At 42.8% G+C, this 25,680-nt stretch overlaps 1 protein-coding gene across 1 annotated transcript in view; it reads right to left on the bottom strand.

Annotated features, from left to right (window-relative positions):
* CFAP47 (cilia and flagella associated protein 47) overlaps positions 1 to 25,680 on the bottom strand; it is a 2,697,962-nt gene that overhangs the window by 798,898 nt on the left and 1,873,384 nt on the right. Inside the window, exon 55 of the mRNA XM_085622577.1 lies at positions 2,694 to 2,798. Coding sequence (XP_085478703.1) covers positions 2,694 to 2,798 — 105 coding nt within the window. The remainder of the gene's footprint in view (positions 1 to 2,693; positions 2,799 to 25,680) is intronic.

The raw sequence follows: 25,680 nt of genomic DNA, 5'->3' as shown, positions 1-25,680 counted from the left end.
GCGCCGGTGACTGTGCCGGAGACTGTGCCGGGGACCGTGCCGGAATCCGCTTCGGCGAAGGTGACCTCTCTGGAGACTTCCTAGGAGATGGAGAAGGAGATACAACATCCTTACTTCGACGTCGAGGCGACGGCGATCTCGAAGCCTTGCTCTTCGAAGACCGGCGCCGAGAGCTATGCTTTCTTTTCTTGTGATGCTTCTTCGACTTCGAAGAGTGCGAAGTCAACGACTCCGGCCTCGATCTCTCCTTCTTCCTAACCCTCTTTTCCTTCTTCGCCTTGGCCATGAAGAGCTTCGCCTCTCTTTCCTTCAAGGCCTTGGGGTTCATTCTTCTGCAGCTGGAACAGTCCTCCACGCCGTGGTCAGAAGAAAGGCACCACAAACAATCTTCATGGGGGTCCGTCATTGACATGTGGCCCCCACATTCCCTACAAGGTTTGAAACCTGACTTCCTAGTCGAAGACATGGTGAATTCACAACAGTAACCCACTACAAGACTACAAAGTAGCAGGAGAGTGCTGGAAAACCGTTACGCGTCGACGGTGCGAAAAAAAGGGAACTGACGTCATCACGCCGACGTGGCTCTCTTATGGCTCCGGTGACGTCATACGGAGTCGCGAGCGGAGCCGAAGCATTATGACGTCCACGTCAGCGTAGAGAGCTGGGGAAAAAAGTTCTGTGGAATGCTGGCGCAGGGGATATTCACAAGGTGAGGAATCCACTGGCAGATGTATCCATCAGAATGCACTTTTATTTCTAAGAACCCAATTCTAAAATATTCTCAATATCTGTTATATACAATATTTTCTACAAGTTTTAATTTTATCAATATTTTTTAGCCTCTTCTATTTCGCACAAAATGTTTCATAAATTTTGACGTAAATCATTTTATTTTAATTATTGGAAGGAGAATGGTATTAAGTCTGTTCATCAATTTGCAAAACAGAACTCTGTTATACCTTTTCTTCAATTACAAACTGAATATTTTTTATCAAATTCTTTTTTACAGGAATATAACCTAATTTTAACTGCTCTTCAATCTATTTTAGTAACTAACAATTTCCCTTCTGACACTGTATCCCTCACACCCTTGACACCATTATGTGATATTATCCACAATTCTATTCCCAAAGCTGCCTTTTTATATAATATTTTATTGTCCCCCACTATTGTATGATCGATAACCTCTACTGAATTGTTATGGAAAACTGACCTCTCTATATCATTTCCTGTTCATCTAGGGGACACAATATGTCTCAAAATATTTAGAACCTCAAAAGCTGCACATATCACACAATCTCGATTTTAATTTTTTTTATAATAGAACAGTTCTAACACCCCGGAAAATATCTCAAAATTTGCTCTAACTTCTTCTCCATCATGTTGGTCTTGTTCTACTTCTATTGGTACTTTAACTCATTTGTTCTACTGTTGTTCTCGTGTGTTTAATTTCTGGAAAGCTATTTTGTCCAAATGTTCAAAGATTCTTCAATGTAATATTCAAGTATCAATTCAGAATGTTTTCCTTGGGTCCACTGCACCTTATTTTGACCATCGTTCAACTAAAACTATGTTGTCTGATCTTTTCATTACAATTGATTTTAAGGCTATACGTTCCAATTGGAATGATGTTCTAAGTGATCTATATCAACGTGGCGGAATTTTATCTGTGATGAACATAGAATAGCCAATGTTTCTTCATTATCTGTTCATCAAAAGATTACATCTGATTTACTGTACTGGTTACCCTTTACTACATATTTATCCTCTCACTCACCTGTTACTTAGTTCTTATCCCTTTTCCTATCTCTTTATCTTCCTATAATCCTTCCTCTCTTTTTAGCTTCCTTTTTTCATCCTATTTCTTCTCTCTTTTTTATTTTCCAATCTCTCATTTCCCCTTTCTCCCCTGCTGTCTTTTTATTATAAAATGTTATGTCTAATTTATACCTTTTAAACCCATGCTATTGATTTTATATTTTCTTTTCTTAGTAATTGTATTCTTACATAGTTTAACTTATTTTTATGCATTTATTACATATTACTCTTGTTGATTCTCTAACACTTCAATAAAAGATATTTAACAAAAAAAAGGCATATCAGCTACAGTTGCCTGGCTACGACCTCCCTTATGATGTAGGAACACTGCTGGGGAGCTGGATGCTGCGGCCGAGGTGCACGCTGTTTCTTCCTCAAAACTTTACAATTATTGCTAAGTACTCTCCACACCTTTTCAAATGAAGCCATTCCTTTATTGTAATATCCTTAATGTAACGGCCAACATGTCTGCTAGCGCTGAGAGCCAACTTCAAGTGCCGCTCTTAACATTCCATATTACAAACCCCACAATACATGACATGTTCAACATTCTATACTTATTTAGGCATAAGTATAACAATGTGTGTGGAAAAAATGTGATTCTGCATTCCAAAGTTTTTCGTTTGCATATCAACCAAATCGACTAACATTCATAGGGCAAGCCCATTTAGTACGGCTACCTGGCTCCTTATGTGTAACACATAAATACTTGAACATATAAATGCACATACATTAATACATATTTGACATTTCAGAGAGCAAAATATAGACTCATGGTTGGCTCTGCAAAAAATTCTTGCATGTAACAAAAAATCACAGATTTTCAATGCTTGATGAATTGTGTTGCTAACATAAGAAAGAAAGGACCAACTCACCTGCTGGCTTTTGAAGTAGATGCATGCTCGGTGATTGGCTGTTCCCAGGGCGGAAGGACAAAACTGAACGGGAACATCTATGGCAGAATGAGGCGCCACCATGAGCTGGGCAAACAAGGGAAAATAAAACAAAAGAACTATGTTATTTTTTTCTTTCTGTGATGGAACCTATTTTTTTCTTTAATGTATTTGATATCTTCATAACATGTGCAATGGCGGGGGTTGATGATCAAGCGATCTGCAGTAGAACATGCTGCACCTCAGAATTTATAATTCAGTTGTCAAGGTCGATAAAGTGGACTGCAGCAAAATCCATTACCTTTAGGCATTACAGATTTGTTTATTGCCCAGGAACACAGAGCCAAAAAGACCTAAGCCTACTTCAAAAGCTGATCATAATGTAACATTGCATTCCCAAGCAAATCTGAATATAGAGTAAGATTGTATTCCAAAACAAAGCTAAACCTACTGCAACAGTGTATTCCCAAACAAAGCTGAGAATAATGTAACACTGTATTTTCTTGCATCTCTTTTACCCACACACAGACACTCCCGCAGAGTGAACAAGGTTGTTTAGCACCCTGCTGCAGAAAACTACTAGTTCGATTTATAACTCCATCTGTTTGGAAACAGCTAAAAAGGACCACAGCTAGTGATTACCAAAAGGCTTTTGGCCTCTGTGGTAGACAGTAGAAACACAAGACAGAGGAACACTAGTGTAATTTATCTTCGTGCAATATTTGTGCAAAAGCTCTTCGACAGCAATGAGTGGCAGGCAATGAATGCATACACCTTAGTATTGCAGGTACATGAAAATTCCTGCACCACGTTTTCTGGTGAATGAAATCAAAATATTATATTCCTATGTACCGCAATATTATTGTAAGGAAATAAGTCTTTTTGCAAGTTCACCCCCCACATTTTTGGACAGGAGCTGCCGGTTTTGTGACTGAGAGTGAACTGAGGCTTGCCAACAAGACCTCAGTGCTAGTGTTCTAACCCATTACAAAGTGTATGTCGAATTGACTATCCCCAATTGGCAGAGACTGACTTACAAGTCCCTAATATATGGTACCCAGAGTACCCAGGGCATGAAATGCAGAGTGTCCACCCAGGGCTGCAGCACTGATAGTGCCACCCTGCACATGACGAAGTACAGAATGGCTCTCAAACTGCCACTGCAGACTGGAAGGACAGTGTTACAGCTGATAGTTCGACTTTGACATTAAAACCAATGGCAAAGCCCCCACTCCCCATAACAATATATGTAAGTCTCCCTTAAGGAAGCCCTACTGAGCCCTAAAGCATGGAACTGTATATTATGAAGAAGGGCATTGTTAGCAACATTTCCAAATTTTCGTTTTGCTGTGGAAGATTAGTAGCTCCATTGGCCAACACAGAGTTACGGGCTGACCACTCAGCCCGGCTAACTTCTGAATGGCATTACTGAGATGGATACTGTTAAGGGTATCAAATTAATCGTGGCATTAAATTTGATGTCAAAGTAGAATTTAATATCATGTTTAAAGAAATGTAACATTTAGAAAGTAATGAATGATTCACTAAAGAGAGTTGCTGTTCCTAGGAGAGAGGTGTTGGAGATGTCATTTTGGAGATAGATAAAGTCAGAGAGACTTATACTTGATGCCCTCACAAACCCTGAAGGATGTTATGCTTCATCATAGGGTGGTGCTCCTCATTGGTTCGGCACTGCAATGCCCTACGGGTCTCTTTAGTCGAGATCTTTTGTTTGTCAAGCTGTAAGGTGTGTGCGGGCCAGTATTGATTCTGTGAGAGGTAGGTGGTGGGTTAAGAATGACTAGGGGGTGTACAAAGTGTGTAGATTTAAAAAAGAGGACCCCTCTGTCATGGTTAAAAAACCAATAGGTTAAGTGCTGCTCACAGGTTATTATGACCCTCAGTAGCTAAAATTATGTTGTGCTATTTATGAAAGTGAAATGCAGTAGGTTAACATGTTTCAAGCTTCACATGGTCTCAGGAGGAGATCCAGAGTGCTTCTTCAGGACTAAAAAGGGGGTGATAAAGGTAATAATAAGTGAGTGAAAAAGTGGCCTTGTCAATTGAAGTGGTGCAACTGAAAGGACCTGTGAGTTGGTCCAATCTATCGTATATAGGTAGCTTGCACCATGAGTAACCCAAGAGCGTGCTGGGTGTCAGGATAGTTTTGTTGCTAGGCACTGTCTCTTGCACCTATCCAACCCCATTTTGCTCAAAGGTATCCCCCTTTCCTTTTACAAATTACATTTAGAAAGTAGTCATTCTGTGACCCAGTTTGTCCAGTGGTTTCACACGCTCACATGCTACCACCAGCTTTCAAGTGTGAATGAGTCTCAGGCTTAGGAACAATAGCAGCCTGCTACAGGGCAAGGTATTACCTCGCCTTCACAGGAAGCCACTCAGAGTGGGAAAATGGCAATCACACTGCTGAAGGGCTACCCTTTGTTCAGGTAGACAAACTGGCAGTGGAAACTGAGAGGGGAGACCGGTGCCCAAACACATATTTGGCATGTATTCACAGGTAGCCACACCTTTAGGGTGGGCTACCAACCTCCTAACATCTAAAGAAGGGTTCAGACATCTCAAGAGTGGACAGAATAGTGCACTCTGGAATTGCAAGATGCCACACATCGCATGAAAGTCGTCAAGGAGCAGGAGGGGACCTGGTAGCCTATTGGCTAGTGACTGCATCATCCACTAGGGCACGCTCTGGGCATAAATAGAGCAATCGCCTGCCACCCTGAACCTCAGATCATGCCAGAACTGGAGAAAGGACCAAACAAGGACTGCCCTGCTGACGTCGGGACTGGCACCATGTGCTGGACTGCACCTGCCGCACCTTGGGCTAGCAAAGAGAGGACTGTGCCCGTGGCTCCTGGCTTGAGGAAAAGTCACTCCCAAACCCCAGAACAAATAAGTGACTCCAAGGATCAGTTGGATGACCGCTGGAACCAGTATCAGGTGCATCAATGCTGAAGTAGGCCAATTTGGCAAGTAAGTAGGCTCTTCTGAAGACTTACCGTGGACTGTCACTGGGCTTCTCAAGAGACCGATCCTGGATGGCCAAAGGTTGCACCTGAGTCTGCTGGACCTTGGAGTGTCATATGAGCCCAGATTTTTCACCAAAGAGGGATACCAGCCTCCACAAACAATATCACTGGAACCACTGTGGATGAAGACCAGTAGCTCAGCAGGAGATGGCTGTGAGTAGCTGGCCTGGTATATGATGTCCACTAATGTAAGTGGGGTCCTTGCGCCAGTCCAGACAACACTTATAGTGATTTAAGAGGTCTTGGCCAACCTTAGAAAGCTCTCTAAGTGGTAGCAGTGGAGAGCAACCTTCAGGATTAGTCCAGAAGGAGTGTCAAGTTGCTTGTTTTACCAGAATGCAATCATATAGAATAGATTAAGTGAAAAAGAACCACACAAGGTATTTATAAAAATATGTATTTATTATATTATACTCTCTAACACGTTTAGATATCTCCTATCAGGAGATAATCACAATGCACAGAATACTTTGCAAAGAAACACAGCAAATAGCACAGAATACACAGTGGACCCTGGGGGGGGGGGACCAAACCATATAATAAGAAAGTGGTATAAGAACCACGACTCGGGTCAAGACAATGTCGAGAGGCCGTAGAAATGGTGGGGACCCAAGGAACCAACCAAGATAAGTAGATAGAGACCCCAAGAAGAGCATGTGCAGTGTAGGAACATAGCCGCGTATTCCGTACAACTATAGGGGTAAGTCACATTTTAAAGATTAAGGACCCTTCCCATTGGACCATGAACCAACCCCGTGGAAGACAGAAGGTTGAAGAGCCACCCCACCCGTGGATAGCCTAGTACCCACGTTACCTACACCAGGGAGGCCAGGTGCATAGGTGTGAAGTGGTGTCGGAAAACGGCGTCAAACCCAAAGGAGGACTTCAGGAAAGTGCCGCTGCTGAAGAAGGAGAAAGTGTCTGGTGGAATCCAAATGTAGATTCTAGTTGAGAGTTACCAGCAAGCAGAGGGAACAGAGTCTATGTCACTCAGGAGTGACCAGGAGACTTGGAAGATGAATGCCTTCTGATGTTGGGTGTTGCAGGAGAGATGACGATGACTTTGACTCCGCAGCTTTGAGGACCAGGCGACGCTCGGAAGACCATGAGCCGTGCACGAGCTGTCCCACATCAGATGTCGAGTGCTGAGGGGTCGGTGTCCGGCGGGAGCACCAATAAGCCAGGGCAAATGCAACCAACGCAGAAGTCTAAGAAGGTGCAATGTTGGGACCAGCAAGGTCCAGGGGCTCACCACAAGCAGGGGAGTCAGGGCAGGCCCCGAGCAATCAGGGGAGCCCTTTTAGAAACATAGGTGACCCTCAAAGGGACCCACAGGCTGGAGGCACTGGAGTCGCAAGAAGACCTCAAGCAGCTCACCAAAAGATGCAGGCCACGATGGAAACGATATGGTGTGGCAGAAAGTTCTAGTCACTGAAGGTGCTTAAGGTTAGGGCTACTTGGAGCCCAAAGATCTTCTTGGAAGGAAGCCAACAAGCCTTTGCAACTGAAAGTTGTCGCGGTGCACAGGAGTTCGGTTATTGCAGCCCCCACGAGGGATACTGGCCTCAAACTTGGTAAGAGGGCAGGACAGGCCTCAAGAGCTGTGGAGAACCACCACCTGTGTTGTAGAGCATTACGGAGTCTGGAGGAGCTCAGGATCAGCAGACTGGTCGACTTAGTTGTGGTGCCTGCATATGCAGGGAAGTGACTCCTTCACTTTAAGGGAGATTTCTTCAGGTGTCTTTGATGCCCACTGGCCTTGGAAGGTTCCTGTATGGTGCACAGGCACAGACGATGCAGCAAACTGGAAGGAAGACGAAGTTGAGCACAAACGATTCCAGAGTGCCCAGAAGGTAGAAGAAGAAGTGGTGTCTGATCTGTTCTGAATCTTGTCCCACGACGAATATAGGGACCCACCCACAGGTAAACCCTTAAGTACCCTAAGGAAAGGGTTGAGACGATTCAGGGGACCCCCCTAGGGGAGGGTCTGGACAGTGGGGGGGTTACTCCCATGTCCTTTGTCCAGTTTTGCGCCAGAGCAGGAGCCAACTGCTCCCAGAGCTGGTTTGAACTGGACTATGCATGGGGACACCAAATGTGCCCCTCCTGCAGACTGAGTGGCACTTGCAAGCGCATCCACCCTGCCCCAATACACTAAAGCCAGTCTGGGAGGTGGTCACACCTCCCTATGACAGGATGCCTATTGTTCTGCCTTCCCCTGCTTGAGCTTGGCTCAACACCAGGAGGGCAGAATCGCGTCTCTGGTCAGCAGCAACCATTTTGTGCTGTTCGTGTCAAGAAGGCTGGCACCTGGAGCACTGAGAGCCTAACAGAGGGCTATTCCAGTGCTTGGAATCATACCTCCAAAACCGTTTACAGTGTGAGGGTATGATTCCAACATGTTTAATACCAAACATGATAGGATTAGTTGCATCAGTTTCGAGATGGTCATCGTATAATTATGTGATGCCCCTCGATATAGCATATGGCTGCTTCACTTACAACCCGGAAGAATGGACACCATAGGCTGTAGGGGTGTCCTGTTTATGCAGGGGCACCCTCACACTTAGAACCAAGCACTCTGCCTTCAGGATTGATAAGGCCTGCTACAGGGGTGACTTATAGGTTTTAAGTGCAGTGACCCCAGATATAGGAAACCTATAGCTGTAGTAAGTGGTGCTAGCACCAGCTTACACATTCTGCAATGGTAGGCCTGTAGTTCCATTTTGAATGGTCTCCCTATGCCCTGGGTACCTTAGTACCATATACAAGGGTCCGATAAGGGTACCCTAGTATTCAATCTGGGATGTACCTAAGTACTGAACATAACAATTTAAGGGAGAAAGCAGATAGACTGGGATCATAATTAGCAGGATCCCAGTCAGACTAGTCAGTAACAGCTTAGCACCAGGCATAAAGTGGGGGTAACCATAAAAGCAGATCCTATTTTCCGACAATGGCCTTCTAGTGGCTCAATGAGGACTTCAATGGATCTCTACCTCTGTAGCCAAAGTTACCCTACCTGACTTGTAGACCAAGGAGTAACTGCATGGACAACCCCATCGACCACACAGCACCCACAGCATCCTTGAGCATCCTCCATCTCCTGCATCTACAGCATCAGGACCACTCCATTGAAAGCTATGGTTGTCGTGCTGTAAAGTTGTGAACTGTACTGGAGAATGCCTAGGTGGCAAGGTAACTGTCCAAATACTCCTTATTTACCCCCCCAGACCTTCTCTCTGTCAGATCTGGTCACCCAAGTTGGGCCGGAGTAGACAAGCACAACTCTTACAAACTTTTCAAAAGTTTACAAACTTTCAAGTCACCGATGCTTGTGAGCAGTCAAACCTAGGATTTAATGTGTTTTCTTTAAATCTGGTGGATTTTGCTCATCTTGGATTTTAAAACTTCATAAAATATAATCTTTTTTTAAAAATTGGGGTCGGATTTCTTTTGTGTTGTGTGGCTTCCTTTTTTCATCGTTTGGGGATGTTAAACGCTTTACACTAGTTCCTTTGTTTAAGCCTTGCTGCCCGAAGCCATAACTTCCCAGGGTTGAGATTAAGGTTTTACAAACGAGTCTGACTGGACCCAAGATGGTTTTTGCACCTCTATTACACAGTAAGGTCACAAGACCATACCATATAATACACTTGGACCCTCACAGTTTATAATATATATATTCCCAATATGTTGCCAATTTCTTACAAGAATTTGTGGATAAATTACCCTCATACTTAAGGTATACTGGTAATATCCTACAAAAACTAAAACGGATTTCATGGTCACGAAATTATAATTTAATGTCATTGGACATCACATCAGCATTCAACACATGGATGGTTTGAGAGCCAGTGAAAATTTTTAGAAGGACAGGTCAAATCTGTTATATAAAAACAATGAGTTAATTCTATCTATGATTGACTGGTGTTTAAATAATAATTTTGTCGTGTTCGAAAACAAGATTTTCCAGCATTTAAGGGGCGTGGCTATGGGAGCGTGCTTCTCCCCTAGCTACGCGTATCTTCATGTGGGTTGGTGGGAGGAGCAGGTTCTCAGGTCGGTACACCATAGAGAGTGGACCAATAACATCATAACTTGGCTTCGTTATATTGACGATGTATTTGTTGTGTGGAGGGGCACTGAATTTTGTGACTGAAATTAACAAAAATGATATGAATTTAGAATTTACTGCAAACATCATTGCCACTATCATGAAATTTCTCGATGTATCAGTTTATGTTAACAGCAACTCACTCCATTCTAAATTACATCGCAAATCTACTGCAGGAAACTCAACATTACATGCATCAAGTTTCCATCCGAGACATTTAATAGAGAGCATCCCCTGTGGTGAGATGCTACGATTGCGTAGGATTTGTAGTTTGGTGAGTGATCTGAAACAATGTCAAACTGAAGCCCACAAGATTCAGGGCACAAGGATTACACAGAACACACCATCAAAAAAGCGATAAACAAAGCTAATGCGATAACTAGAGAACCCGTTTTGATGGGTATTGTATTGTATTGTACTGTAATTGCATTTATATAGCGCTTACTACCCCTGACGGGGCGTCATACTGCTTTTTTGGCAAGTAGCACGCTACTTCGGAACCCATAAAGGATTAGAGTTGAGTTAGTATAGTGAAATATGAAAGTAATTTGAGTGGTGGATAGGTTAGTCAGTTATTTGAATTCAGAAGGATAGCGGAGTGATAGAAGAGGGAAAAAGGTTTGCATTTATATAGCGCTTGTTACCCCTGAAGGGGGTGTTAACACGCTTTTTTCGGCAAGTAGCACACTACTCTGGAACCCATAAAGGATTAGTGGTGAAATATGAAAGTAGTTTGAGTGGTAGATATTAGTCAGTTATTTGGATTGCGAAGGATAGTGGAAGGATGGAAGAGGGAATAAAGGTCAGCTACAAGTGCATATGAGCATTTTACAACACCTCAGGGAGATAGTCAATTCCGAACAGACATATCCTGTGGCGCGCCATTTCAAAGAGGATCATAACAGCAATCTCAGCCATCTTAAATACTATGTTATTATTGACGTCCCCATTTTAAGAAGAGATGGTAATCGTGAGAAGCTCTTAAGACAGCTGGAAACACGCTACATACTGGAACTTAATACTAAAACACCATATAGGCTCAATATGAGTGAAGATTTATACAATTATTTATAAATTTTATAAATACATATATGTCTGTTTAATAACTGTAGATTTTAATGGCACTTTGATCACTTTATACTGCTGTTCACAATATTTACTTGGCATCTCTATTCAAAGTGATTTGGTGGATAATGATATTACACCAATACATCCAATCATGTAGTGATAGGGCCACACATATGAAAGTTTGAGACTGAGAGCATCTCCTATATCTAAGGAGGTGTTAGATCAAAGCCTGTAATTGGAACATCTGATTATAGTAAGGATTTGCACATCAGCCATTGCACTCTGCACTTTATGATAAAAAACAATCATATATATTTATGCATTAAAATACGTTTTTAGGTGTTTTGTTGAGTCTAAAGGTTTTTAGACAGCACTAGCACTTTAGACGTAAGCACTTTGTACACTTGTGCACTTAGCACGTTTGATCTAGAAGCTTGGCTCGAAATGACTCCATTTGTCCTGACACCAAATCATCCTGTCCGCCTTGTGAGTCTGCTTAGTATTAATACTATTCAGAGATACACCCCAATTTATGTTTATAATGTGGGTAGATAAACTCAGTTACTCTTTTTTACAGTACAGTATGATATTCAAGAAACACGTTTCAGTTTTCATCTATATTATATATGTAAATACATGTTTTTGCATGAGTAATACAAATTATCAGTTTTTCATTAGTGTTCTCCTAGTGCACTATGCAGTAATATTTTTGGAAAACGATGATACAATGATTTAGTTTCATGCTGTGTTAAATATCAAGTAACTGGTGTTATGTGTCTGTGACTATTAAGTTGGATTTTTTTCTATATTTATAGCCAATGTGTCACATGGTCATAATCAAGTGATTATGTTGTGAAAAAATGCACACTGTAAAGTAGAAAAATTAAAAAATGCAGATAAAAAGACATGATGGTAACGTAGCACATATGTGATCAAGGCTGCAGGACTGCGGCCGAAACGAGTCATATGGACATTTAAATCTAAGAATAAAGAAGCATGTTATAACGGAGTCTGTGCCCGACCTGTTTTGTTGATCACAAAATCAGGATGATAGTATATATATTGGCTTTGTTTAAAATATATATATATGTGTGTGTGTATATATATATTTGTATATACAAGGGGGGCAACGTTGTAATCTGGCCACGTGATCAATATACCCAGGAAGCCTACAAACAATTGGCCAATGCAGACTGTTATGCCAAACCCACTCTGGCCGAATATCATAAAGCTAAAGACACCCTCAAAAAAGATCTTATGGGATGGAAAAGGCAAGGACTCATCTCTAATCAGGAATTTAATTTCATGATGAATGACTTTCCCATTATACCAACTCTATATTTAATACCTAAAATTCATAAAGAGATGAATCCCCCGCCAGGTAGACCTATCATTTCGGCAATTGGTGGCATGAGCGAGCACATTACTGAATATGTTGATTAATTTTTGCAATCTTTCGTGCAGTCACTTCCCTCGTACATAAGGGATACTGGGGATTTCCTGGATAAAATCCAAAATATCATATGGAATGACAACTTACTGCTTATTGCGATGGATATTGAATCGCTCTATACTAGTATAGACCACCACGCCGGACTAACTGCTGTCAAGCACTATCTGGACAAAAGACCTTTAACCTTTTACAATCACAATATGATGCTTCTAGAGATGGTTAAATGGTGCTTATTTAACAATTTTTTCATGTTTGATAACAGTCTGTACTGTCAAAAACGGGGGGTGGCTATGAGAGCCTGCTTCTCTCACAGCTATGTGTGTTTGCACGTAGGCTGGTGGGAGGAGCAGGTTCACATGGGTACTTTGGCCAAAGTATGTGAGGAACATGTATTGCATTGGCTTAGATACATTGACGATGTGTTTCTTGTATGGAAGGGTGACCAAGGCAGTGCAGAAATGTTTATATCTGAACTAAACAATAATAACATCAACCTCAGGTTCACCGCACACATAAGTCCAGAAAAGGTGGCATTCCTAGACACCGTAATCTATGTATCAGGCAACCAGTTGTAATCTACATTATATAGAAAGCCAACTGCAGGGAACGCCACCCTTCACGCTACTAGTTCACATCCCAACCATCTCATCAAGAGTATCCCCTACGGGGAACTCCTCAGACTTAAGCGCATATTAAGTACTAATGAGGAATACACCAAGTGCACCCAGCAGACACTGACCAGATTTAAGGCAAGAGGATATAGCGCCACCATCCTTCAACAAGCAAGTGATAAGGCTGCTCTTAAGACCAGAGAAACTCTTTTAGGTTCCCACAAGAGAACCGAGATAAATGAACATAAAACAGGAGGAGAGGATAACAGTGCACCTCGCCTTATCACCACATTTAACCGACAACACAAACAGCTTAGGGAGATTGTCAATAAAAATTGGCCAATACTTAAAACTGATGCAGTGTTGGCACCTAGACTTCCGACCGTACCCATTATTACCTTCAGACGAGCGGTCTCTATGAGAAATCAATTGGTCACAAATAGCCCAGAAGTTACACCAAAAGGGACATGGTTGCAACCTATAAAAGAATTTTTTAAATGTACCTCATGTAGGGCTTGCAAATTCGGAGCCAATAGAACTCACTACAGCACTCCATTTAGTCCTACACCAGTTCAAATAGGAGGACATTTCACCTGCCGTACTGAATATGCGGTCTACGTCCTCACATGCACTTGCGACCTCAACTACGGAGGCAGTACTAAACTCCAAGTGCATGCTCGCATCTTGCAGCACTTGAGAGGAATTGTGAACAACGATGCCACCTACCCGGTGGCACGCCATTTCAAAACTATACATCAAAATGATCTTAACTGCCTCACGTATTTTGTGATTGATGCCATCCCCAAATTAAAACGGGGAGGCAACAGAGAACGCATGCTGAGGCAACTTGAGACCCGCATGATAATAGAACTGGACAGTAAAACCCCATTTGGACTAAATACCACGGAAGACCTTCACACCTTCTTATGATATAGATGAACTCCAGTGACTCTATACTCTTCTCATAATAGGAGTATACTACTAACATTGACATGAAACTTCCTTTTTTTATATATATTTATTATATACATTTTTTATTTCTATACTGGTATTTATCTTTACCTCGCGCACCACTTCTTTTATCTTTAATCATGTCAGCACTTTTTAATAATATATTTTTTAACAATATATTTATTTATAGGGTTTATCCACAGTTTCCATATGATCTATCTGATTGTGCATATCAGTTCAACATTTTAGACATGCACTTATCATATTTTAGGTCAGCTTTAAGGGAGGTCAATTTTCAGATAGACTGATATATGCTTTAAGTAATACAATTTTTTAACTGCAGTTTTTACACATCCTACAATTATATTTGTGAGTGTTTAGTTTTTATGGTACCTCTTTTACTCCTTACTATCATCTGGACACATTGCATCAGAGAGGTGACCAATTCCCACAATTTGCATTTATGCAGCAATATGAATAGGCCCAGTATTCTTGCTCTGTCTACCAATATTACAAGGTACCCTACATTTGACCAAATATGATTGTTTCAGAAGGCATGGCAGGGCGAGGAACATAATTCATATCATTATGATATTCATACATTGCCCGTTCTCGTGAACTTTCTAAGTCAATCCGTACAGCATAGTGACATTATTTTTAAACATTCAGCAATTTATGCAGTTATTCGATTATGATTACTAGTGCTGTAACAATCATGTTAACATTATTTATGCTTTTACCAAACCATATATATTTGTTAAGGATGTGTCTTAATTATTTATTTTATACATTGCTTTAAAACAAGTATACTATGCAGAGCTGTAACCGCTTTAGTATATAAAATCTTTTTTCTGCAGGACAATTAATTGTTCAAAACAATATATCTTCTATGTCTATATATCATGTGACACGGGTGCTGTTACTTTAAAAATGTCTCTCGTAAAGCCAGCCTCATGTGATCAAGGCCGTTTTACCGGCCGAAACGCGTCATGGCAGGCAGAAGGGAGTAATAAAAATCTCTATTCACCAACGAAGAGGAGTTCGTGCAAGAAGCCTGGACCATCACCAGGGCGGTCATGGCGTTTGGGGGCGGACAACCTCCAATAATATCCAGCACAAACCTCCAGTCTTCAGAAAAGAGGCACGCCAAACCAAAACTTCAAGATCAGCTTGTATTTTAATCCAACAGAGAAACAGCCTTCTTTCAGCCTTACGCGTTTCAGCTAAGTGATTAGCCTTGTTCACAGGTGAGTTGCATCATGGATTTGTGGCGTGACAACCTGTTTTATACGCCTTCGGTTGGACTTTACACAAATTACGAGACTTTTTATATTCACAATGCATGCTGGGATTTGTGGTATGTTAGGGCTACGTAGTACTGTAGTAGTCCAACCGTAGGCGTATAAAACAGGTTGTCACGCCGCAAATCCATGATGCAACTCACCTGTGAACAAGGCTAATCACTTAGCTGAAACGCGTAAGGCTGAAAGACGCGTAAGGCTGAAAAATGGCTGTTTCTCTGTTGGATTAAAATACAGGCTGATCTTAAAGTTTTGGTTTGGTGTGCCTCCTTCCTGAGGACTGGAGGTTTGTGCTGGATATATATATATATATATACATATATATATATATATATATATATATATATATATATATATATATATATATATATATATATATATATATATATATATATATATATATATATATATATATATTAGTTAGGACCGTGTTTCCATAGGATGTCCGCAACATTCTATTTGGAATAACTTTGGCACCGGTTGACGAATCCTCGCGAAATTTTCAAAATAGGTGGGGCGCTCCGCTCCGCTCCTACCCTGAAAGTCTTGGGGGGATTCGTCAAGCGGGGGCTGAGAAAAAAGGGGGGTCCCAAAACACGTTTTCCCCATGCAATTTTCCATAGTGACCTTTAGTCCAAGGTACAGCCCGAACGGCTGAACAGAATTACTTGAGATTTGGCAAAGAGGTAGTCCTCAGCTCAGGGATGTGCCTTTTGCATATATGGAGTCAATCTGTTCAGTAGTTCCTGAGAAAATCAAAAGTAAAATCATATATATATCTGGGCGGAGCCTAACCACACATCTCATCCTGAGATCTGATTGGCTGTGAGCACTTCATCCAAGAAGTGTTGGCAGCCATCTTGGGACCAATATACATGATAGCACCTCATTAAAAAGCATTGCAGTTAATATAAGGTTTTAAGACTTTGGTTACATTATAAATCATTTGTTGATGTACCATACTCATTTAAGGAATTGTGTTGTGTTATAAGGTGATTTTACCATGTGAAAAAGCCTTCTGCTGTGATATCATGAACCATGTTTTAGAGAAAACTATTTTCTCATGCTTTTCCCACAGAGGTTTGGAAGGTGATCTATAAACTAAACTGAGAGCATATTTTCTGTAAATTCACATTATCTTTCTCAGTCATGTGAGAATGAAGTCAGACATTCTCAGTAAAACATGTACATCCAACAAGGGCAGAGACTATCAGTTGATTCCTTTGTGTTCTACTGCAGCTTCCCAGAGTGTTCTAAAGAACAACTAGAGCGCTAACAGTCTTACTTATGACAAAAGTATGGCACACCTGAAGCCATCTTGATTGGAATAAAGTGGTAACACTTAAAACATTTAATTTACAAAGGAACAAAATGAGGGGGTTCATTTTGCCATATTAATTATGATTAGTGCTGCAGAAAGAAAAACACATTTTGACTTCTGAAAACCTCTTTTATTTCATAAAAAAATTCTGACATGCAGACTGAAACATGCACTTTCAATACCAGCAGCAGATTTGCCTGGTGAGCAGTAGCTTTACTACAGTGATCTAATGAGCAACTAGAGTGCTAACATTCAGAATTTATGGAAAATGTGTGACACATCTGAATGCCTTCTTGATGGAATCAAAGTAAAAAACTGAAAGTATTTCCTACTGAGGAGACTGCAGTAAATGAGGAAATTAGGAAACTTCATAACAAAAAAATCTCCCAAGATGGCCACCAGAGACAAAAGAGCCCAAATGTAGCCCAAATATCACCCAGATGTAGCCCAAATGTAGCCCACTGACAGAATGTCCCAGAGTGTTCTTAAGATCAACTAGAGCGCTTACTGTCTTACTTATGACAAAAGTATGGCATACCTGAAGCCATCTTGATTGGAATAAACTGGTAACACTTAAAACATTTAATTTAAAAAGGAACACAATGAGGGGGTTCATTTTGCCATAGAAATTATGATTAGTGCTGAAGAAAGAAAAATTAGGGCATATTTTGAGTGACTTCTCAAATCCTCTTCTATTTCATTAAAAAATTCTGATATGCAGACTGAAACATGCACTTCTAATACTAGCAGCAGACTTCCGTGGTGAGCAGTAGCTTTACTACAGTGGATACTGTTAAGAGGCAGAGGCCAGGGGCACGGACTCTGAAAATTGAAGGCAGGTAGGAGAGTGCAGAGGCAACAATTTGACCACACTAGGCAGGCAGGAAGGGCAGTGGCAGCACAACAGACTATGGAGGGCAGTGAAAAGGGGGGCAGGGGCTACAAACCAACAATACAGGACTGGCAAGAGAGGCTGTGGTGATGTAATAGACCATTGTGGGCAGAAGGAAGAGGCAGTGGTCATACAACCATACATGCCAACACACCCGTTTCAGCCAGGAAACGTCCAATGTTTTTAAGCTCAAATGGGCTTTACTTGATCTGGTTGCTGTCTACAATCTTCTCTTTTTCAATGTAACTCAAAGGGGAAAATCAATACCCCAGTTTTAGTTCAAAATCTCCCTCTTACCAAGTTCAAAATGTTCGCAAGTATGGTACAATGGATCATGGTAGGCAGGAGGAATTGGGGTAGGGACATGGACTCGGATAACAGAGGACAGGAGGGACATTGAGAGGTGCACCAAACTGACCCTACATGGCAGGCATCAGGGTTTGCAGCAGCACAATACACCACACAGGGCATGCGGGACGGGAGTGCAGCACAACAATCCATAGAAAGCAATAGGGAGGGGACAGGACCATGCACATGGACAACAGACAACAGAGGGGAAAGAGGCAATGGTAGCTAGCTGACCATAATGGACAGACAGGAGAGAAAGCTGCAGCATAACAGACCATAAAGGGCAGGAGGGACGGATCAGGGGCATTACAATGGAACGACAAGCCAGGAAGGAGGGAATAGGGGTCTGCACATGGAAACAGAGGGCTGGGGGCAAGGGGGCAGGGCAGGAGCAGCAAGATGACCATGGAGGTCAGACAGGATGGGCACTAGAAACAAGACACACCATGGAGAGCAACAGTGAGACTGATGGCATACACACAGACCATGGAGGGAAGGAGGGAGGGGGTAAGGAGCAGCTAGCTGACCACACAGGGAAGGTGGGAGGGGCATTGCAGCACCGAAGACCATGCATGGCAAGCGGGAGTGTTAGTGGCAGCACAATGGCTATGATGGGCAAGAAGGAGGGTGCAGGGGCATGCACAAAGGACCATGGAGGATAGAAAGGAGGGTCAGGACCTGGGCACAGACAAGAGAGTTCAGGGGAAAAGGTCTCACAACAGACCGCGCGGGGAAGGCAGGAGGAGCAGTTGCAGCACAACAGACCAGGGAGGGCAGAAGGGTGTGGCAGTAAAATGGACCATGAAGGACAGGAGGAAGAGGATAGGGGCATGGCATGTGGACAGGCAGGGTGGAGGTGGCAGGGACAGTTTACAGTCATCTGACAATGCTAGGCAGGTGGGAGGGGAGTGGCAGCTCAACAGAACACTCAGAGTAGATAGGAGTGGCAGGTCCATGGAACATGGTGGTCAAAAAGGATGGAGCATGGGCATGCACAAAGACATCGGAGGGCAGGGGGAAGGAGAATAGGGTCAGCAAGCTAAGCACAGAGGCCAAGCAGGAGGTCAATGATTGCCCATAGAATTGGGCAATGGAGGGCAGGAGGAGTGGACTGGTACATCATGCTAAATGGAGGGCAGTGGCAGCACATCAGACCATGCATGGCAGGAGGGAGGAGGCTAGTCCATAGATTCAGACAACAGAGGATAGGGAGGAGGTGGATGGGGCAGCAAGCTAACTGTTCATAGAAGGTGGGTATTAGGAACTTTATTGTTTTTAAAATGTGTGTATGTGCGAACTACTTAAAATATGAACAAGTATGCAGCATAATCACACTTTTATTCAGGAAGAAGAGGACGTTTGGGACTGTGACTCCGGGCTCACTTGGCAGAAACATCCCCTGACCCTCCACCCCCCATCGCAAAATGTAATGCCCGTGAAAAGGGTAGGTGGACGCAGTGTTATATAGAACATAGTCCTGAGAGCACGATTGAAAATGAAAACTAGATATAGTATATGGTATAAACTATGCACCAAAAAGTGTGATATAAGATGAACCGGGGCGTGAAATATAATAAGCAATACATTGTGCGCAATGACAGATTCATTGGAGAGCACGAGATAGCACAGGCACTAGCGCTTGCTATGTGATATGCGCCTTGGAGTGTAATATGCACAGGGCAGTGTTGTGTAACCTAAGTAGTCTCTAAAGTTGTAATATAAAATATGTGCTGGGTAGTGTAACATTGCATATGCACTGTGACAAAGATATGGATCCCAGATTGTAATAAGTATGGCATAGCGCTGTGCTTTATAACATAGGCATTGAGGAAGGCACGTTAGATGGGGCAATATAACCCGTGCGAAGGCAAGTGTGGCATGACATATTCACGGGGTGGTGTTACAGTGCACATGGGCTAGAGAGTGTCATAGCATAAGCACTAGATGGTGGAATACAACACAGAGGTGTGTGGCACTCGGCAGGCAATGGTGGGTGTAACACAGCATTGGGCTCAGCCAGGAGCACGCTGTGACTCTCAAGTGAGGTTTGTCTCCTTTCCAGAGAGTAAAATAAAAAGTATTACACATCCGGCGGTGGATGTGTGTTTTATTAACCGTGAGGGGGTTTCTTGCATAGTTTGGTCGAATTTTTGTCGAATCCCCTTTGAATGGCTTGGTGTGCATGTGTATTAAATGTGCCCGTCAATAGCTACCCATGTTTGTATAAATAAATGACAAGGGTGTCTACTTGGAGAGTACCCACCAGTGGGGGCGCCGGGATTAGGCACAGTAGGGTGTCAGACATGTCAGAGCTTCACTAGCGGTGTGAATACATTCTACGTGGATTCATTGTATGCATAGTCGCCTTTTAATGAATATCACGCAACACGCAAATCGTCATGGTGATAGGTACATACGGTTTGTCCAGCAACACAGCCCCCCTCCTAAAGAATAAAAAAAAAAAAAAAAAAAGGCCATGACCCAGGGGTTGGGGTCCCCGGGGCCGATTAAGGCCTTGGGAGGGCCAAATTAATTTTTTTCAACAAAAAGAATTAGGGTGCAGGCCCTGGGGGATGGGGTCCCCAGGGCTAATAAATTAGAAAAAAAGGGGGGCCACACAGCCCTCCTTCTTAAAAATAAATAAATAAAAGACCGGCATCGCGCCGGAGGCCATGCCCCCTCCTTGCAGCACTCTGCAAACGCGCCCCCTGGCCAGTTGTAAGTTGAGGAATTAATTCTCCTTCAATACTGAGGGTCCCTGAGGGCCAACTAGCCCAACAGGTATCTCCAGTATGCGCCAGGGAGCTGCGTTGCAGACAGGTGTTCTGAGGCCACGCCACTTTTTACACCTCCATGCAACGCAGCTCTGTGGCGCTTACTGGAGGTACCTAGTGGGCTAGTTTGACCCTAGGGACCCTTAGGATTCAAGGGGACTTAATCTCTCAACTCAGAACGGCCACAGGGCGCGTTTACACAGTGGTGAAGGGAGGGGACGGGGTCTGAGGTGACGTGTGCAAACACGCCCTGTGGCGCATTTTTAAATTGGGGAAATAATTCCCTTTCAATCCTGAGGGACCCTGGGGTCCAACTAGCCCACCAGGTGCTTCCAGTAAGCACCACTGCTCTGCGTTGCAGAGAGGTGGTGCAGGCCGTGCCACTTTTTACACCTCTCTGCAACGCAGCTCTGTGGCGCTTAATGGAGGTACCTAGTGGTCTAGTTGGACCCTAGGGACCCTCAGGATTCAAGGGGACTTAATCTCCCAACTTAAAATGGCTACAGGGTGTGTTTACACAGTGGGGAAGGGAGGGGACGGGGCATGAGGTGACGTGTTCAAACACGCCCTGTGGTGCGTTTTAAGAGATAGTTTTAATCCCCTGCCCTATTATATACTAGGGGCTTACAGAGGAGGTCATGCTAATCACAGGGGGACCCCAACGCATAGTGTGCCCTAGTGTATGTAGGTGTTTTCACTGTATTCTGAGTGTCTTTTAACATAGCACTGGCTCTAGGACTGCTTAGGGAGACTCAGTTACCACCAGTATCCGTCTGAAAAAGTTGAGGGTACAGGATGATTTTGCAACAAGGCTTCTTTCTGCTCTTCTGTTTGTTCTTTCTGCACGTTATATTTCTTCCTGCGCTTTTCTTCGTCTTTGAGGACTTCTGTTGCTTCTTTCTGCATTTCTTTTTTTTCTTTGTGCGTTATTCCTTCTTTCTTCACATGTCCTATCTCTGTAGGCATAGTTAGAAATTAGCATTTAAAAAACCTTTGAAATTCACTGAAAAAACCATAGGTTTCAGGCACGTTATAGCTAGGAATTAGCATTTAAAAAACCTTAGAAATTCACTGAAAAAACCATAGGTTTCAGGGGCGATATAGTTAGCTGGACTTTTCACTCGTACAAAACCATAGAAATTCCCCCGTTATAGTTAGTTCAGCTAACTATAACTCGGGCGCCCGCAATGCACTGCTGATGACGTCACATATTACATCACTCATGACATGGTCAGTGACATCACTCATGACATCACTGATGACATCATCCTTGTGATAGAGTGGCAGACCTCCTCTCCTCCTAATATAACCTTTCATACACACATTCAAAAATAGAAATTAAAATTTTCAAAACAATGGACATACCAATACCAGTTACAACAACCTATTCAGTAATTGTAAGATCCACATACACATCCACTCATTCACCAACAGTCCTCATCCATAAAGTTACTCACACACGTAGTCACTCATGCTAATAAAGAATCAAACATCCGTTTACCTGCATATTCAGTTATACACACACCACCACACTTACTTCTACAGAAACTTACACATACTTAGTCTTTTAAACAATCACTTATAGAAACACATACTTATTCATACAGGAACTCTTTCAATCTCTCACTCTCACATATACTCACTTATATACACCAATAGTCACATATACTAGTTTACAACATATGTAGTTACTCATAGAGACACTATTGAGACAGTCATTCACTCACTAACACACCCATGCACACACTCATCCACCCATACAGTCCTGCACACATGCTGTCTTCAACACATACAAACAGTGAGTCACTCATTCATGCACCTATGCACTACGTAATACCCCCCACCGAACCATACAGACATCAGACACTCATACTGATACTCAAAAAATCAACTAATAACCTATATAGACACTCATGTAGCTACTCACCAACCCATGCAGCCACTTATACACAAAGTGAGAGACTGATACAGATATTTACATATTTAAACATTACTCACTAAGATACACTTAATCAGTCAGTAATACAATCAATTGTTCAAAAACAAATCATCCATTTAGACATTTATATACCCATTTATTCTTCCATCGACCTTGAGATATACATATATAAAACATATATAATTTTCAGAAAAACACACATTCACTGGATGATGTCATCAGTGATGTCATTTGAGATGTCATCAGTGATGTCATGAGTGATGTCACTGACCATGTAATGAGTGATGTAATATGTGACGTCATCAGCAGTGTATTGCGGGCGCGCGAGTTATAGTTAGCTGAACTAACTATAACGGGGGAATTTCTATGGTTTTGTACGAGTGAAAAGTCCAGCTAACTATATCGCCCCTGAAACCTATGGTTTTTTCAGTGAATTTCTAAGGTTTTTTAAATGCTAATTCCTAGCTATAACGTGCCTGAAACCTATGGTTTTTTCAGTGAATATATATATATATATGTATATATATATATATATATATATATATATATATATATATATATATATATATATATATATATATATATATATATATATACACATATATATATATATATAAAACAAAAAGAGAGTTGCCCCACTGAAGCCATCACACACAAGGGGGTAAGCACACTGATGCCCCAGGCGGCCGTGCACACAGCAGATCACTCGCGCTTCTCAATGTCAGCCCGTTATCCATACGCGTTTCAAGCGACTTAGCACTCTTGTTCACTGGCAGGCTACCATCTGATTGATGCAAGGAAACAGCAAACGTGTGTCAGGACACTAATTTATTAATTGAACAAGCCCCGCCCCCATGGGCGTCACCATGGCTTTCTGGATAAAGTAGTCCATCTGTTTGTAGCCATGCTTGTAGTCCCGTAAATACCCCCATGGGTGTTTGCATATTCCAAAACTGTTCAAAATGCCCAAATGAGTCAAAGTTCAATAGTTACTCCTATAATAGGTAAAAGCGCTGAGCAGGCTTGTTGTGGTACATGCCAATATGTACCTGAGGCTCCGGTCCCCCTTGTTCCACATCAGGTTCGCGTTTGCGGGCCTTCATGATCCGCCACTTCAGCGGCGGGACGGCTTCTCTGCAGGATACCAAGAGGCATTGAGGGACGATGTGGCCAACGCAGGCAAGATGTATTGATGCAAGCCAGGCAGTGAGCGCATTCCCAACCGGGTGTTTAGTTTTCAACTTGGAGGCAGGTACGGAACCACTTGGTTGACGTACAATGAGTAGTGGTGGCAGTTACTAAGACTACTATGACCAGCATGCCACTGCGCCTATTGGGGCGGGACTCTTCATTTAAATAAATTACATGTTCTTGAATTACGTTTCCTGTCTCCTTGCCGCCAGTGAACAAGAGCTGATACAAGCTCGAATCGCGTATGGCAACAAGTGTGAACATCGCTGGGCTGCTACTTACCTGGGTATATGGATTACCACGCCGAGTTGTGGCTTTGCCAGTTGGGGACAACTTTTTGTTTTATGTGGAGTGGCTGGTCCAGCCGCGGCGAAGCCCCACCGCGACACATGCGGGACCTCTCTGCAGGATACCAAGAGGCATTAAGGGACGACGTGGCCAACGCAGGCAAGATGTATTGATGCAAGCCAGGCAGGGAGCGCATACCCAACCGGGTGTTTATTTTTCAACTTGGAGGCAGGTACGGAACCACTTGGTTAACGAACATTGAGTAGTGGTGGCAGTTACTAAGACTACTATGACCAGCATGCCACTGCGCCTATTGGGGCGGGACTCTTCATTTAAATAAATTACATGTTCTTGAATTCCGTTTCCTGTCTCCTTGCCGCCAGTGAACAAGAGCTGATACAAGCTCGAAACGCGTATGGCAACAAGTGTGAACATCGCTGAGCTGCTACTTACCTGGGTATATGGATTACCACGCCGAGTTGTGGCTTTGCCAGTTGGGGACAACTTTGTGTTTTATGTGGAGCGGCTGGTCCAGCCGCGGCGAAGCCCCACCGCGACACATGCGGGACCTCTCTGCAGGATACCAAGAGGCATTGAGGGACGACGTGGCCAACGCAGGCAAGATGTATTGATGCAAGCCAGACAGTGAGCGCATACCCAACCGGGTGTTTATTTTTCAACTTGGAGGCAGGTACAGAACCACTTGGTTAACGAACATTGAGTAGTGGTGGCAGTTACTAAGACTACTATGACCAGCATGCCACTGCGCCTATTGGGGCGGGACTCTTCATTTAAATAAATTACATGTTCTTGAATTCCGTTTCCTGTCTCCTTGCCGCCAGCGAACAAGAGCTGATACAAGCTCGAAACGCGTATGGCAACAAGTGTGAACATCGCTGGGCTGCTACTTACCTGGGTATATGGATTACCACGCCGAGTTGTGGCTTTGCCAGTTGGGGACAACTTTGTGTTTTATGTGGAGCGGCTGGTCCAGCCGCGGCGAAGCCCCACCGCGACACATGCGGGACGGGGAACAACCTTTACAACGCAACTTTTACAACGCACTACCATTACAACGCATTTTTTACAACGCATAATCCATTACAACGCATGACATTACAACGCATGACACTACAACGCATTTTTAAAAACTACCTTTACAACGCATTCCATTACAACGCATACTACCATTACAACGCATACCATTACAACGCATAATATTACACTATACTATCCAACACTTACCCTACTGATGCACCCACTGGAGTTAGAATAGTAATTTTTACCCCTATACTATCCAACACTTACCCTACTGATGCACCCCCTGGAGTTAGAATAGTAATTTTTACCCCTATACTATCCAACACTTACCCTACTGATGCACCCCCTGGAGTTAGAATAGTAATTTTTACCCCTATACTATCCAACACTTACCCTACTGATGCACCCCCTGGAGTTAGAATAGTAATTTTTACCCCTATACTATCCAACACTTACCCTACTGATGCACCCCCTGGAGTTAGAATAGTAATTTTTACCCCTATACTATCCAACACTTACCCTACTGATGCACCCCCTGGAGTTAGAATAGTAATTTTTACCCCTATACTATCCAACACTTACCCTACTGATGCACCCCCTGGAGTTAGAATAGTAATTTTTACC

The sequence above is a fragment of the Triturus cristatus genome, chromosome 8 (genome assembly GCF_964204655.1).
Source record: "Triturus cristatus chromosome 8, aTriCri1.1, whole genome shotgun sequence".
NCBI lineage: Eukaryota > Metazoa > Chordata > Amphibia > Caudata > Salamandridae > Triturus > Triturus cristatus.
This window is presented reverse-complemented; position numbering and strand designations above follow the sequence as displayed.